We start from the raw sequence: 17221 nt of genomic DNA on the forward strand, positions 1-17221 counted from the left end.
TATTGCAAAGTCCTGCGCGCGCCGCTCCGTGGCCCCCGACATACTCACGCGCCGGTGCGGGCAAACGGCGGATGCTGTGGCCGGTCTATGAATGGTAGAAACGCAAGAAAATGGGTTTTTTGGTTTTTCTCGTAATTTAATTATGTTTTCTCGTCTATTCAATTTATAATCCGACGCTATCATGTCGGTAGTTTGTGTGTAAGTCGTACTTTACGATTTTTCTGTGTATTTTAGCTTGAACATTTCACTTAGTTCAGTAGCTTTCTCGCATTACGTGGGGGCACTGGGTAAGGGTGGTTCCAAAACCTTTTCGCCGAAACGACGTCCGACGCCGTATTTTCTGCGACACGTCGCCCTTAACGCTATCGCGTTAAAAGAAAGATGAGACCTGTTGTGAGAGCCGTGAAGCGCCTTGCGAAATCGACAGACTAGTGCAGTGTTGTTCAGGCATTGCAGGCTGTGCCACTTAAGGGTTTTAATGAGGTGTTTTGGCATGAGCTTGCGACGACCGGAAAGACGGAACTGTAGAGTGCGTGTTGCCCGGCACTGAGCAACTTCGAGTTTGTCAGCGCGGTGAGTTCGGTACGGGGACTATACCAAGCCTTGCCAGAATGAGAAAGTGCACTGTTCTGAACACCTCAGGTACACAAGGAAGAGAGACACGAGACACAAACACCAGAATGCGACGAGTCTTAGAAACAGTGTTGGTGACATGTGCAGCAAAGTCGTAAAATGGATTGAATGTTACACCCATATTGGGAAGGGGCCGCACGGTCTTCTAGGGTTGCCGCCGAGGAAGTAGATTGGGCACGCCGCAGGTTTGTGGTGGCTGATACGCATGGTCATACCTTTTTCAGGGCCAATATAAAGTTTTTTATTGCTAGCCCAGTCACTCACCTTTACAGAACTCATTTACTTAAAGCGCATGCGCTGTGGTATCGACATGATGTCGCAATGGAACTGTTATCTTGTTATTTAAGGTCATTTTGCGAATATGCGTTAGGAACTTGGTTTTGAGTTCATCTTTTCGTGTTCACAAGCTATGGCATCTAAGCAACAAGATATTAAAGGCAGCTGAACAGATTCAGGCAGATTAAGCATACCCACTGCACAAAGCACTGATGACACTTTTACCCCTTCCCCGCAATACACTCACACCGTCTGCTGTTTCCATAAACAAAAAAATAGGTGAAAAGTGGGGAGCAATTTCGTTGGCTCAGTGCTGCTCAAGCAAGCATTGAATTAATCCTGGTATACGCGGCGCCATCCATAGGTCTTGTATGATGCAAGTCCGCCTGAGCACTGCGCACGCTCACAAATGACAAACAGATAATTTCTCTTTGTAGTGCTCAAGTACAAGGACAGACAGACTGAAATATGACAGCGCCGTATCACGTTTCGCTAAGCGTTTCAGCGTTCTTGATTGCTACACGAGTGATTTTTTCCCCAAGCATACCTTAGGACGCGCCTGCACTAGAAAGAAGTGAGTGAAGAAGTACTGTTAACCTTTGCTGAACTGAATTTGACATGCCGACATGAAAAGCACACTGTCAGCTGAAACGTGCGACATGGCTGAAGATGTACTTCTCATTGCTCGGCTACTAGTTAGTTTCTTTCGCTTTTGACAGTTATCTTTTACGGTGGAAACTGCGCAGAGCTCGCCCGCTAGACTTTAGTCACTTGATACCACATAATTCACAAACTAAACCCGCCGCGGTTGACCAGTTGAACTTCCACACGGTTCATTCACGACGCCACAAACCAGTTTAAGTCAGGAGTGCTCTCCTCGCTTCTACTCGCTGCAGCGCAAACGGAACTGAAAATTTATTTCGTGTGATAGTTGCCAGCTGGGCTGGTTCGCACGCCAGTTGCGAACTCGATGGATACGCATCGCCTACGCCTAAAGTAAACAACATCGGCGAAAAGCGAATGCTAATTATCCAGACATAGGACTTCAACAGCATGTTTCCGTGCAATTCGAGCCCAACAAAATACACATACAACAAGCACAGGCGCTGCCGAAATCATGAATCGGTACGACATTTTAGAAGGCAAACGCATTGAGGCCGGCGTAATGACAGTCGGTAGGTTGGATTTGTCGGCGTCGTTCGAACCCGGCAAAAATTCTCGTTGAACTGCCAGCACCCACAGTCGCCGGTCGTGTCCTTGTATCACGAAACTGTATTTCAGGAACATTGTCGCACCCGTTGAACGTCCAGAGAATTCGGACGATCGTTGGTGTGGGCGTCTTCGCATCAGCGGCTATCATAGGCATAGCACCAGGGGCTTCTTGGCCTCTGGTTTGTGTATGCCGGTTACGCGTCGCCGATATCCTAGCATCGGTAGTCGGCAAAATCTCCGCACGTGGCCATGCGTCATCCTGTTCGCGACCAACGCTTTTGAAGCATTGGATGCATTGGCACGTGCCGACGAGTGCCGACGCACACTTGTGGTTGAGCCTTTAGGGTACTTCACTAACTTTCTGGTAGCTTTGTTTCTATCTGTAACCGTATTCCCACCAACTTAGATCACTGGTTCGTCCATTCTCTAATGGGTGGACCATCGCGTTCCTGTGCTGGGGAAATCGTGTTAGAAAGTAGCCGTCGTATTAACGTTGACCACTGAGTATTTGACACTGAGTATGCGCCGACCTTTAATCAAATTCTTTCACGCCAACTTCGGTCGCTGGATATGTGCATCAAGGTATGTGCCGTTCTTCAAGGAACCACGTTAATTTCGACTTTGGTCACTAGTGAAGCGCCACTGGGTATGTGTCATTGTTCAATGAAACTCTTTCTGGCCAACCTTGATCAGTGAGCTTTTTATTGAAAGTATTTTACGTCAACTTCGACCACTCAGTGCGTGCCACTGGATATGCGAGCCGCACGTCACTGGCGAAAGAAAATCACTTGCTATTTCTGGGGTGCTGGGTGAAATCGAAACCACGTCAGCATATTCAGATAAGAGCCACTCGTGGGCTTCCTGGTAACGCCGCTAGATGGCGTGATAAACTCTGTGTTTGATGGATGGATGCCCAAACGCGGAGTTCCGCCTGCATACATGCTTCACACATTACACATTTTGGGGGGGGGGGGGGGGGGCAGTACAGTGTGTTGGTGCTATGTTTCAGTGTTAAAGGCATTAACTAACGTCACCATTCATCGTGAGATGAGTTCTGCCGAAATTCTTTTGGTGGATCCATTCTGATTGTTCCATTGTTTTACTTTCATGAGAGAAAGAGAATTGATGCATACACAGGCAGGGAGCTTAAGCTGAGATAGTTCTGGTTGTCTGCCCCGCCCGGGGGAAGTAGTAGGGGATAGATTAAGAGAAAGAGATATGGGCACAAACAAACCGCGTACACTATAGAGTAGTATAGGGCGGCGTTCTTAAATTTTATTGTGTAGGCCCGTAGACCGCAGGAATCTTAGTAGCCAGAATGAAGATTTCGGCCCCGAGGTCCTTTGGAAGCACTGGCCTAGAGGTCTTTGTTCTGATAGTGAAGCATTGTTCAATTGGCCCAGCACTTTGCAGATGACATGCCTCTCCCCAGTATACAGCTCGGGCAGCTGCTAGACACAGGTAACAAACACAAATCTAAAATTACAGTCTCGAATTTAGCGTACAGAAATTACACCATGAATAATGAGGTGCACAATGGATGATGAGTGACAGGCGGCGCATTAATTCTGACTACCAGGCGCACCCTAATGTGCACTTAATCCAGGTATATGAGCGTTTTTGCATTTAACGCTGGTACAAATTCTATCAGCGCGGCCAGACGTGGAACCCAGGACCTCGTGTTCACAAGCAGAATACCATACTCACTGAGTCGGAGCGACTACGGCAATGTTTTAAAAAAACGTCACACTAGACTTGCCTTTTATTCTTCAGGAAGTTGAGGCAGAGGGTTCGGCAAACAAGCGTATAGAAACATTTCTGCTGATAAAAAATGGTACTGGTCAAAGTTAAAAAAAAGATGTGGTGGTATCCACTAGTCAATAGCCTTTTTACCTAATCACGTTACCGGTGAAACGACGCGATTGGATCTGCATACGTATGCGTAGCTTATGGGCAAGTAGCCACTGGTATCGTATGAGTGACACAATATATTGAAGTAGCCTTGTACTTACATTTACTACTTTGAGCTGGATGGCCTCATAAGCGCTAAGAGAAAAGTTAAACGTACAGCCCGCGGTAAAAGCAGCTGTGAATGGTGTGGACGGCTCATAAAGAACATTTGCATTTTCTACAGGAACGCTGATGTTTTGAGCGTAACGTGAGCGAATACTATATTTCATTATTTTTGAACCACGTCCACCTGTTCTCATCAGTTTCCTTCGCTTTTTTTACATCGCAGGTAGTGCTGGACTTATGGATGTTCTCAGGTAGGCACACAAATTTTGCGATTATACATTTTACCCCCCAATCAGTTTAAGGTACAGCAAACTGAACGATTGCCACCATTGTAACTTTACGCGCCCTTTTGAGGTCGCGCTAAAAGGAAAATGAGAAAAATTATTCTATTTAGTAGAACATAATTGCTAACTGTACAATGTGTACACAGGCATTGTTATTATTTATGGAAGAAAAATATGTTTTGGAACATTTAACGTATGAATTAGACGCTATCATACTGCACCGCTGAAAACAAAGGAGCTTCTCAGTGAAGATAGGCAATAATTCCAGTATGCAGCCCACTTCAATAATGTACGAGTGCTTAAGTGCATGCAAAAGAGATTTGCAGTAAGTAACGACTCGAACAATATCCTCATCCAAAAACATTTTGAGGTTTGACGCCTTAAAAACTCTAGTAAATTCGACACAAGAAAATTATGCGCCTTTAACACTCGCTAGTTGTATCGCCGCAATTCAGTAGCCAAAATAAACAGTATCTTGTCGGAACACATAATTGTATGACGCACCAAAAGAACCACAAGACTGATAATATCACGACGAATGTAGAAATGCGTTCGGAACACACCAGGTGCAAATGACCGGCGGAAATTTGGAGCCTTATTTGTCAGCGCACCATCTTGAAACGTACGCGATCAATGTTCGTTATGCTCATTTAGTAGGCCCACTAAACGTGAGGTGACAATAACCAGTGTCCCCTAAAGTCCTGAGTTTTTGCAGCGCAAAGGGATAGGTCATAAAGGCACTCAAATAGTCCTCGACTCAAAGCCCTTTCTACACCACCCAGTTGCGCACAGCGCGATTCTTAAGCTGAAGAACATGCAGCCTTTCTCAAGAATCACCGTGAATTGTCAAACGAATCCATGGGACGTATTCTGGGGCGATCACTTTCAGCGAAACTATCGCCCCGGCCATCTGGTGTCTGGTGATTGGCTGTTTTAGCATTACGTAATGCGATGGCAACAGTTTAACTGAGTGACTGTCAGAGGATCATCATCATCATCAGCCTGGCTACGCCCACTGCAGGGCAAAGGCTCTCCCATACTTCTCCAACTACCCCGGTCATGTGCTGTCATGTCATGCTCGAGAATCTGTCCCCATAGCTTCCAAGTCGCCCAATCACAACGCGCCCTGTTCAGCGCACGAATAACTGTCAACGAAGTGCTGCTACCGCTTCTGACTTTGTTAAGCCCAGGTGAACTGGTGAATAGAGTTCTGTAATACGGAGATTTATGTCCTGTCCATTTGCGCTCTCAAACTCAGTTTTTCGAGAGAAATCTGCCAATTCGGCTTTGTATGAATTCATCTCGAGGTTTCTCCGTCGGGCCCCTTGAGCAATTGCTGTATACCGAAAGTTGGAAAACGTGGTTGAGGGAGCATTTTATCGAAAGCATATTTCCAGCGATAAAGCGCTCTCCAGCATTTTTGTCCTTCCTTGTGTCTTAGTCGTTTGCGCTGCCCCATCAATATACTTACAGAGAGTTTAATAATCTCCAATGTATACACAAGCGTTTTGACGCAATGGTAGTGCAAACAAGCGCTTCACCGCAGTCCTCAAGTTGTTCGCGCTGCTGCTGGCTGTTTTTGAGGAGCAGGCGGGATGCGTGACGTGGAGGCTAAAGTGGTGTCGCCATGTCCGCTGGGCAGGAAACTTGATAGTATGAGGAGGCGGACACGACGTCTAAAAAGGTCACTTATACAAGGCGGGCACTTTCCAACAAACGTAGAACCCACGCAATTTGGCCTCTAAATGCCGCGAAACTTGCTTTAGTTATTGACGTAGCACCATTAGCGGGGGACACGAGTAAAGCCTCGTCACCTGCAGGTAGCTGATCGCTGTCTGCGTCACGAGGAAGAAGGCGATGTACTATAATCGTCGAGATACAAATTACGATAAGAGGTGCATGCGCATAAAAGTATACGACACGTATGCAATGGTATTGAAGGCTCCGTGCCGCTTGTGTCAAAGTGGCACATTCACTTTGGGAGATGGGTAAAGAATGGACACATAATCTGGGCAACGCACCCACTTGCACACAGCCAGTGCAGAGGATGTCATGGCACATACTAAGCTGCAGCACGCCCTGTGACCCAACTTGTCTACTAGGCCAGACAGCAGACGGCAGTGAGATATTTATTCGGGTGCATACACAGAGGCTGCAGTTCTCTACTAGACACAGAGAAGCTAGAAATTACCAGTGGCCCAAGTTTTTGTACATATCCACAAATATATCCACAAGTAGATGACGAGCGCCAAACACCAAGGAGGAGGCAAAGAAAACCTTAAAATCACCGCAAGCGGTCATTCAGGCAGATGTCACTAAAATATATCATAATAATTTAGAACTTTGACGGCGCTGCGCGGCAATGAATGAGTTACAATGCTGTAATGAAAGTCAAATAAATAAATAAATAAATTGATTGATTGTTTGATTGATTGATTGATTGATTGAAAAATAAATCATGCGTTCAGAATCTCGAATATCCTTGCATATACTGTCTGTAGGTGCTGTTCCTCACTTTAGTCACACTTACACAGAAAGTCAGCGCAATGTTACAATGCAAACTGGCAACAAACTCGGACGTTTTCAGTGGCCGTAAGTGTTCTACCCAGCAAGTTGATCACATTGACGAAGGATCACACAGAAGACTACATCGAAAGTCCAAACTATCCCGATGACTATTACCCTCAAGACACACAAATTCAATACAAAGTTGAGGTGAGTAGCCCTATGAATGTGCCATAATATATATTTGAGAAACAGGAGATAGTAGCTGCAGCTTGGGGATTCATGATTACCGTTAAAAAAACCTAAACAGTAGGGTTGAGTACGTCTTAGATACATCAGCAGCCTATTTTGACTTGTCAGCAAATGACACGCCATACCACATTGCGGGGTGCGCGCAAGACGCCACTTCAGCTATGCAATAAATTGTTCTGACAGCGAGAGGATTTGGTATGCTGGCCCGCGTCTGAGAAAACTAACCTGCTGTCAGTGCGACGTCTTTCGAAAATGGGTCGGAATCCTTTATAAATAACAAACTTGCGAAGTTACGAATTGATTTGCATATTGAGAGCGTGAAGTTTCTGCCATAGTTTTAGAAAGTAACTCCAGCCTGTCAGGCACAGAGCTCAATTTTTTTTCTGTGTCACAATATTGGTGAGTTTTGACAGAGTTCTTGTTTTGGTTCAGATTGCGCTATCCCCCTGTATAACCGACCTAGCAGGCGTAAGCGTAAAATGCCTGAGAGTTTTGGTGCATGTAGATAATGTCTACAAAACAGATAGCCACAGAAGTGTATTTGATACAAGAATTACACATAAAGAAGCATAATTTCTTGGTCGAATGAGCCCTTTCGATGTGTGAGATACGTCGATATATTTGTCTAAATCCCATTACACATGTAACGCTGAAGGGCGTGCACAATGTTATTAGGATTGGCTTGTACAATACATGAATTACAACAGCATGATATGCCCATTTTGACATCTCCGCGAATGACACGCAATAACAATTTCTAGGTTCCGAATGATTACAAAAGTATCGCGTAATGTAAAAGCGATTACGAGGTGATCCTCATGATTTAACTAGCTTCACCCTGTTGCCCCCGCGTCAGCAGACTTTGCTCAGCTAACTGTTTTTTTTTTTCTTCTCATAATTGTCTAGGGTGAGCAATTTATAATTGCTACTAACTATGTCTGTTTCAGCGTACTAGTGCTAATGAGACGTGAGACACGAAAACTCGAGATGCGGCAAGGAACAGGGAAAGCTGTTTTGTCTGTACTCTGTTTCATTCTAAGCAAACAACACTGGTGAAGCTACGCAAATATAGTTGTCTCACTACGCGCGTTTCATACGGAAGTTGTGTTTGATTGGCGAAGATTTCTATGAAATAGCCATTTCAAACATTACGACTACACTTTGTGGATATAAGGCTCTGTCAATCACTTACTATTTGTGCACATTTATGCTTTCCGTATACACCATAGTGTGCTTAGGTCACAGCACAAGCGGTAAATTGTGGCCACTTGCCTCAACAACGTTTCATTCCACTCACTCGGTGGAAGATAGGCTCACATCTGCGACGCCTTCCTATTATGTCATATAGTGCAACATAAACGCATGAAATTTAGTGTTACATGCTAATTACACGACGCTTACCTGTACATTTTCTTTTTCACAAATGGGAACAGTAAGAAGTCTCTAGCGCTACCTGCTAAATATGAAGGATAATATTATTCCGGAACCTTATCTAGAGATGGTATTAGCTAGCGAAATCAAGGTGCTTCAGTATTAAAATCCATTGTAATCCCGTGAAGAAGCAGAACGCACGAGTCGCTAACTGGAGGCAGGAGAAAACGCTATTGTGGCCAAGATACGGTTAATAATTTACAGCCCTGCCAGTTATTGTGCAAATATTAAGGTTGAGTATTTATTGTTTGTTTATTTACCCTCAGGGCCTTTCCGCATTAGAGAGGGAAGTGGGCTATAGAAGACATAAGGATGAAATATATTACGAACTTATAGACAAATTTCCTAATTATGCAATGTTAGCTGAAAGTACGATAAGTACAGTATTAGAACGTGGCATATATAAGTAACAATTAAAAGGAAACAACCAAGAGTAGTTAGTAGAAATGTTTGCTACTCTACAGTGTTAGCTAGTGCATTTCGAAAATTATCATTGTTAATAATGGAAACCATATCAGAAGGAAGTGCATTCCAATCTTTTGCAATACGTCGTAAAAATTCATGTAAAATATTTCGTGTTACATGCACCAATAAATAAAACGCGACATAGGCGGCTATTCTTTGTAAAAATTTATCTTCCCCAGACGGAATGACGCACACATTTTCGAAACTTAAGATTCACGGTAACGAGTCTTTAGCAAGCGAGGACATTTATTTGAAACAAAAAAGTAATGGGGTCTTACGGGCAGCTTTCTGGTTGAGACAGTCTTATTTCGATTTACGTGTTGTAAGTTATTGGCTTGCGCTGTAGAATAATATTAAATGAAATCATTGATTTAGTCATGTCATTATACTTTAAAACCAAGAAACAATGACCATATAAACTCAAGGAGCTATGTTCGAAATTAGGACTATCAATAACAATATAACACTCCCATCCTTCATTGAAGTGAGCGAAACGTCACTCACGTAACAATTTTTTTAGAATCCATAACCGGTGAAGAGTATCAGCAATCATCTTCAAAACACGCTTGCTGGTTCTCGCAATAAAGAGGAAAATTATAAAGTTACGCTGTTCGCAGTGTTCGACTCTTCAGCGTCACTACAACCTGAAATCTTCTGAGTGTGGTTGGTAAGAGATTAGTGATAGCCAAAAATATATTTTACGTGAAGTTTAAGTAAGCGTACCTTCGATACCACTGAGCCTTCATCGATCCCAGGTAATACCACATTCGCATGTGCTTGTGACGTCCAGGTGAAGATGGGAAACAACGTGCTCCAGGAGATGGCGCGGATCCAGGTGACGTTCGAGGTGTTCTTGATGGAGCGTAGTGCCTTCTGCCACAAGGATGGCCTCGACATCGTCGACAGAACCGGCGAAGTGAGAGCGTAAGCGGTCCAGGCAGACCTGAGCACGCCCTGCACGTTGATGGTTCAAAGATTAATTGATTGCCAGGATATTGACGTGGTTTTCATAAGGACTGATGTGTGATGATGGGTATTCATAGAGTGGAATGTAGTTTTGAGGCGCTGTCGATGAGACCTCATAAGAGACGCCTATCACCTCGAATACCCTCCTAGAACGCAGCCCAGCATTTAATTTCTCAGTCTGTGCCAACATAAGCGAACAATGCAGTCTTCTACGTTTTTACTGTCTACGGCAACACGTTTTCTCAGAGACTGCGATTTGTGTACTTTCGATGTGGGCTGTACTTATCAATCACGAAGCACGCAAAATAAACGTTTGAATAATAAGCTGCAGCCTAACTTCTATGGGCAGTGGAAGAGGGGCTACAGACGCTAAATGGTAGCGACAAGAAAAACAGTCAACACCAACACCTGCACAAGTCAACACAAAAGCTCATTGATAAAGATTCATAAAGAAATTTAAGCACTTATATTAGACAAATAAGCTATTGACGGCTTCATATGATTTCATGATCGTATTGAAGTAAGGTTGGCGCTATGTTTATGCAATTTCAACGTTTTGTAAGAGCCTCCTTGCTGAAATGTTAAAAGAGATGAACGTGACAAAAATAAAGAATATTTAGAGTGATGGCATTTGAAAAAAAAAGCGGAATCAGTAAACAAGTGTTTAAAACCCTGTACGCAAAACAAAAGCTCTTCGTACTATTAGGAACCATATGTACGCAGTCACCTCTACCGAACAATCTGATCAGCAAATTCGATTATTTATTAGGGCAGTAAGAAATTTCACACCGAACTTTAGAGCGCCTACCACTTAATGAAGGCCACTTACTGGTATAGCTTAACTATTCAACTTCAGCAAATTAATATTCATGAACTTATTAGGGCTTTGCAAAGTGCAGTAAGGAAAATTGCAGCAGGATGGCTATATGAGAGTCCATCTCACAAAAGATGGCTGGGATATTTTACTTCAAATGCTTGCTACCCTGTATAAATAATACCATGATTTCAAGTCTACTAAATATTTGGGGATGATGCCAAAGTCATATTGTCTCGAGAGGAAAAGCGAGAGAAGTCCACCGGCAGCGAATGGCGCCTTTAGTGAAACAGCCGCAACAACCAACGTCGTCCACGTCGTCTTCTACCCACCTCCAGTTCAACAAGTTGCGCCCGACCAGATGATGATGATTGTGAAATGAACATGTAACACACGCGTAGTAATGGGCGCCCTATCTGATTATGATCATTATAGAATGAACATGTGAAACAAGCATGGCAATATTAATCCATAAGAAAGGAGACGAAGCAGAAGTAACGAATTGCAGGTCCATTAGTCGGGCTTGCCTTTGGCAGCGTACCAAGTATTGGATATTGTATATACAAATATAATCAGGCCAACACTCGGCTTTCGTCGGCCCTGAAAACATGCTGAATTTAGAAAACTTTACTAAACAGGCGATCGCATCGATACCTTGCCTAAAGTGACTGCGAAGTCCGCAGAATATAAAGAATGCGGCCATCATTGATTACATAAAAGCGTGCCTGCAGATACCTGCAGTTATGGAGGTAGTCATGGGTAGAGCAAAGACACATCGATAACTTCGAAAAGGTTCATAGAGATTTCGTCACTCCCAGACTTCGTCACAACAAAATCGAAAAAGCTTTTAAATAGGGGAGGTTCCAGGCAGCGAGACACTTCTCCTCAATCCTCTTCACTGCATTCTTAGAAGAAGCATTCAACCTATTCAGCGGAGAACCAATAGGGCACTGAATCAGCAACTTGTCATTTAAAGATGTATTCGTTTATCTTGAGGCATTGGCAGGCCTGTTGGTCCAATAGCAGGCAAGCATTGTTTCCAGTATCGGGGGGGGGGGGGAAGGAACGCTCAAATTTACACTGACAGGGTAGACATGCTTGCTGGAAAACAAAAATACACGCAAAGTAATCACTAATGAAAGTTATTATACAAACATTGTCATGACAGTGACATTCAACAGAACAGTCAAGTATATTAAGGGAGCAAGAACACACTTAGGCAAAACTACAAATTGAAATACACGCGTAACCAGTTTAGATGTACTAGAGCTAATAATCATTTATGTATCTTTAAAACTGCTGACTTGAATGGCGAAATCTGGTAGAGAGCTACATTCATCAAATTGTTTTGTTCAGCAACGGCTAAGATGACCTGCGGCAAGGCAACTTTACGAATAATATGAAGAAGACTGATTACTGCACAGGTTTCGCGTGAAAACGGAAGACTTCTTGATTGGTAGTCAGTCTTTTTGGTCTGTGGAAGTGTATGTTTACCTAATGTGCGAATTAGTTACATATGGTACGGATCATAAGAACCTTGCAGACAAAGTTGCCAGGCACTCCCACGCGTCAGTCTACCGGTTTCCTTAAAAGCCGTAGAATCAATGAATCTATGCTGCTGAAACCCTGAAGATAACAATAAATTTGAAATATAATTGAAGGACGTAACGAACGATGGCGTGAAAAATAATGGGCGTAAATTTAAGAGACATGAACACAATGGTATGAAAAGAAGAAACGATGTCCAGTTATGTTCTTCTTAAGGCCGAGGCATGGAGCTGAGAACGTCATGAAATGCGTAAAACAGATAACCGATGGTTTACCATGGTAGTGTATTTATAGCCGAGGTAAGCGAAACTCAGTAGAGAGTGACAAAAGTTTGGGTGGTGCGATAAAGCTATGAAATTTCTAGGCATGTGATCCAGTAATTTGACACAATACGGGAAACTGAAATACTTGGTACATGCTCTCTTCTTGCAGTGCACATGGAAGAGCACAATGCCAGTAATGATAATTACAACCTATGGCTCCGGACAGGCCGCCATTGGAATATGAACCTGGCAACGTTTAACGCAAGAACATTATCTAGTGAGGCGAGTCTAGCAGTGCTATTGGAAGAATTAGAGGGCAGTAAATGGGATATAATAGGGCTCAGTGAAGTTAGGAGGCCAAAAGAAGCATATACAGTGTTAAGGAGCGGGCACATCCTGTGCTACCGGGGCTTAGCGGAGAGACGAGAACTAGGAGTCGGATTCCTGATTAATAAGAATATAGCTGGTAACATACAGGAATTCTATAGCATTAACGAGAGGGTGGCATGTCTTGTTGTGAAACTTAATAAGAGGTACAAAATGAAGGTTGTACAGGTCTACGCCCCTACATCCAGTCATGATGACCAGGAAGTCGAAAGCTTCTACGAAGACGTGGAATCGGCGATGGGTAGAGTGAAACCAAAATACACTATACTGATGGGCGATTTCAATGCCAAGGTAGGCAAGAAGCATGCTGGAGACAAGGCAGTGGGGGAATATGGCATAGGCACTAGGAATAGCAGGGGGGAGGTATTAGTAGAGTTTGCAGAACAGAATAATATGAGGATAATGAATACCTTCTTCCGCAAGCGGAATAACCAAAAGTGGACATGGAGGAGCCCGAACGGCGAGACTAGAAATGAAATAGATTTCATACTCTGCGCTAACCCTGGCATCATACAAGATGTGGACGTGCTCGGTAAGGTGCGCTGCAGTGACCACAGGATGGTAAGAACTCGAATTAGCCTAGACCTGAGGAGGGAACGGAGGAAACTGGTACATAAGAAGCCGATCAATGAGTTAGCGCTAAGAGGGAAAATAGAGGAATTCCAGATCAAGCTACAGAACAGGTATTCGGCTTTAAGCCACGAAGAGGATCTTAGTGTTGAAGCAATGAACGACAATCTTGTGGGCATCATTAAGGAGTGTGCAATAGAAGTCGGTGGTAACTCCGTTAGACAGGATACCAGTAAGCTATCGCAGGAGACGAAAGATCTGATCAAGAAACGCCAATGTATGAAAGCCTCTAACCCTACAGCTAGAATAGAACTGGCAGAACTTTCGAAGTTAATCAACAAGCGTAAGACAGCTGACATAAGGAAGTATAACATGGATAGAATTGAACAAGCTCTCAGGAACGGAGGAAGCCTAAAAGCAGTGAAGAAGAAACTAGGAATTGGCAAGAATCAGATGTATGCGCTAAGAGACAAAGCCGGCAATATCATTACTAATATGGATGAGATAGTTCAAGTGGCTGAGGAGTTCTATAGAGATTTATACAGTACGAGTGGCACCCACGATGATAATGGAAGAGAGAATAATCTAGAGGAATTCGATATCCCAGAAGTAACGCCGGAAGAAGTAAAGAAAGCCTTGGGAGCTATGCAAAGGGGGAAGGCAGCTGGGGAGGATCAGGTAACAGCAGATTTGCTGAAGGATGGTGGGCAGATTGTTCTAGAAAAACTGGCCAGCCTCTATACGCAATGCCTCAAGACCTCGAGCGTACCGGAATCTTGGAAGAACGCTAACATAATCCTAATCCATAAGAAAGGCGACGCCAAAGACTTGAAAAATTATAGACCGATCAGCTTACTGTCCGTTGCCTACAAAGTATTTACTAAGGTAATTGCAAATAGAATCCGGAACACCTTAGACTTCCGTCAACCAAAGGACCAGGCAGGATTCCGTAAAGGCTACTCAACAATAGATCATATTCACACTATCAATCAGGTGATAGAGAAATGTGCGGAATATAACCAACCATTATATATAGCTTTCATTGATTACGAGAAAGCGTTTGATTCAGTCGAAACCTCAGCAGTCATGGAGGCATTGCGGAATCAGGGTGTAGACGAGCCGCATGTAAAAATACTGAAAGATATCTATAGCGGCTCCACAGCCACTGTACTCCTCCATAAAGAAAGCAACAAAATCCCAATAAAGAAAGGCGTCAGGCAGGGAGATACGATCTCTCCAATGCTATTCACAGCGTGTTTACAGGAGGTATTCAGAGACCTGGATTGGGAAGAATTGGGGATAAGAGTAAATGGAGAATACCTTAGTAACTTGCGCTTCGCTGATGATATTGCCTTGCTTAGTAACTCAGGGGACCAACTGCAATGCATCCTCACTGATCTGGAGAGGCAGAGCAGAAGGGTGGGACTAAAAATGAATCTGCAGAAAACTAAAGTAATGTTTAACAGTCTCGGAAGGGAACAGCAGTTTACGATAGGTAGCGAGGCACTGGAAGTGGTAAGAGAATACATCTACTTAGGACAGGTAGTGACTGCTGATCCAGATCATGAGAGTGAAATAATCAGAAGAATAAGAATGGGCTGGGGTGCGTTTGGCAGGCATTCGCAGATCATGAACAGCAGGTTGCCATTATCCCTCAAGAGAAAAGTGTATAACAGCTGTGTCTTACCAGTACTCACGTACGGGGCAGAAACCTGGAGGCTTACGAAAAGGGTTCTACTTAAATTGAGGACGACGCAACGAGCTATGGAAAGAAAAATGATAGGTGTAACGTTAGGGGATAAGAAAAGAGCAGATTGGGTGAGGGAACAAACGCGCGTTAATGACATCTTAGTTGAAATCAAGAAAAAGAAATGGGCATGGGCAGGACATGTAATGAGGAGGGAAGATAACCGATGGTCATTAAGGGTTACGGACTGGATTCCGAGGGAAGGGAAGCGTAGCAGGGGGCGACAGAAAGTTAGGTGGGCAGATGAGATTAGGAAGTTTGGAGGGTCAACATGGCCACAATTAGTACATGACCGGGGTAGTTGGAGAAGTATGGGAGAGGCCTTTGCCCTGCAGTGGGCGTAATCAGGCTGATGATGATGATGATGATGATGATGGCTGCGGAGTGATTAGGTTGACGTGGCCAGTTGAGGGGCATTATGGCGGTTTTTCTTCGTTTTCAAATTACAGTTTATGCAATGCACATTTTCTGCGAACTACGCTCAAACTATTCAGCTTCGTTAATAGTGAAGGCTGATTTGTTTTGTCAACTGCTACCTGCCTCTCCAGACGACATTGATTGCTGACGTCGGCAAACTTCAGATACCACACTATCTGACAACGGCAAGGCATATCCACCAATTTAGAAAATAGTATTTGGAGAAAGAAGCAATTCATAGCCAATGTAGTTGATGCAAGGCTTCAATATTGATCGATCGAGAGAGAGGAACGAAAGTGTTTGTTAGGCAAGACTATATACATCAATTAAAGGCTACCACCGCTATGCTTTCGACAGCATATTGAAAAAAATGAGGCTCTGGAGAAGTCCAATAATATGACAAAATTGTTTTGAACCCCTTTTTCTTGCGCGGACATGGCTAAGCCATAATTCATTACACTCTCCTGGAACTGCACCGTTCCCCACATGCCCTCCTATAGCCCTCATCTTCCTCTTGCTTTTCAGCTGAGGTGACCTCACAAGCAGATGCAAGCTAAAACCACTTCATAATTTGAAAGTAGCGACACTCTCCTTCCCACATCGCTTTCTTCCTCGATTCTCCTCTTCCTCCGCGCTATTTCTCCTTGGATCCCGCGGACGGGCCGCAGTTTTCAATGGAGGCGCATAAATTCAGGCCATTTGCGCGCCCCAGTTTAGTAGAAAAGTTTTCGAAATGGTGATAACAGCATCGAGAATGCTGAAAGTAACGTTTACGAGTAGGTTGGTTCCCTCTTAAAGCCGTATGAATGGGGTACAATGATGTAAAAGGAGCTTTCAGGCGAGTTCTATACCCCAGCAATTTTTTTTCTCCCACATAATGAAATGCTTTACTTTACGCATCTGTTCCGGTATTGCTTGAGGCACATCCCGCTGTGTTGGGATTTTTTTTTCTTGGCGGTGCACGCATGTGCGCCGCATGTATTATAAGTAGCGTGCCTTCTTATAATGAATAAGTCGCGAATGCATCGTCCGTTCACGTGTTTGTCTTCTCAATGCGGAAGAAGTTTTTTATCTGTGGTCTCCAAACCGAATAGGACGGTTGCGCAAATTCAGTGCGAGCAAGCGTGCGCGATCATTTAAACACTTTCTGCCTGTATCCGTGAGGAAACCGAATATTCTGCACCCACTTACGTGTGCGTAGTAGCTCGATTCGATGCAAATTCAGGAAGTGAAAAATAATCCAGAAACTCCACTGGAGTTGTTTAAGCATGCGTAAGCATACCCCCTAATTTCAGTTAACGCCCTCCAAATTTAAATTGGACTACCCCAAAATTTAGGTTGGCCCACCTTCAAATTTCAAGTTTCGCACGCCCAAATTTAGGTCAGATGATGTCCAAATTTAAGTTGGCCCACCCCGAAATTTCAAGTTGGCCCA

The 17221-nt window shown here is 43.9% G+C and overlaps 1 protein-coding gene across 1 annotated transcript in view; it reads left to right on the top strand.

Annotated features, from left to right (window-relative positions):
* LOC126523600 (ovochymase-1-like) overlaps positions 1-17221 on the top strand; it is a 93352-nt gene that overhangs the window by 18835 nt on the left and 57296 nt on the right. The window contains exons 2-4 of the mRNA XM_072288999.1: positions 4361-4388; positions 7009-7136; positions 9865-9998. Coding sequence (XP_072145100.1) covers positions 4361-4388; positions 7009-7136; positions 9865-9998 — 290 coding nt within the window. The remainder of the gene's footprint in view (positions 1-4360; positions 4389-7008; positions 7137-9864; positions 9999-17221) is intronic.

The sequence above is a fragment of the Dermacentor andersoni genome, chromosome 6 (genome assembly GCF_023375885.2).
Source record: "Dermacentor andersoni chromosome 6, qqDerAnde1_hic_scaffold, whole genome shotgun sequence".
Lineage (NCBI taxonomy): Eukaryota > Metazoa > Arthropoda > Arachnida > Ixodida > Ixodidae > Dermacentor > Dermacentor andersoni.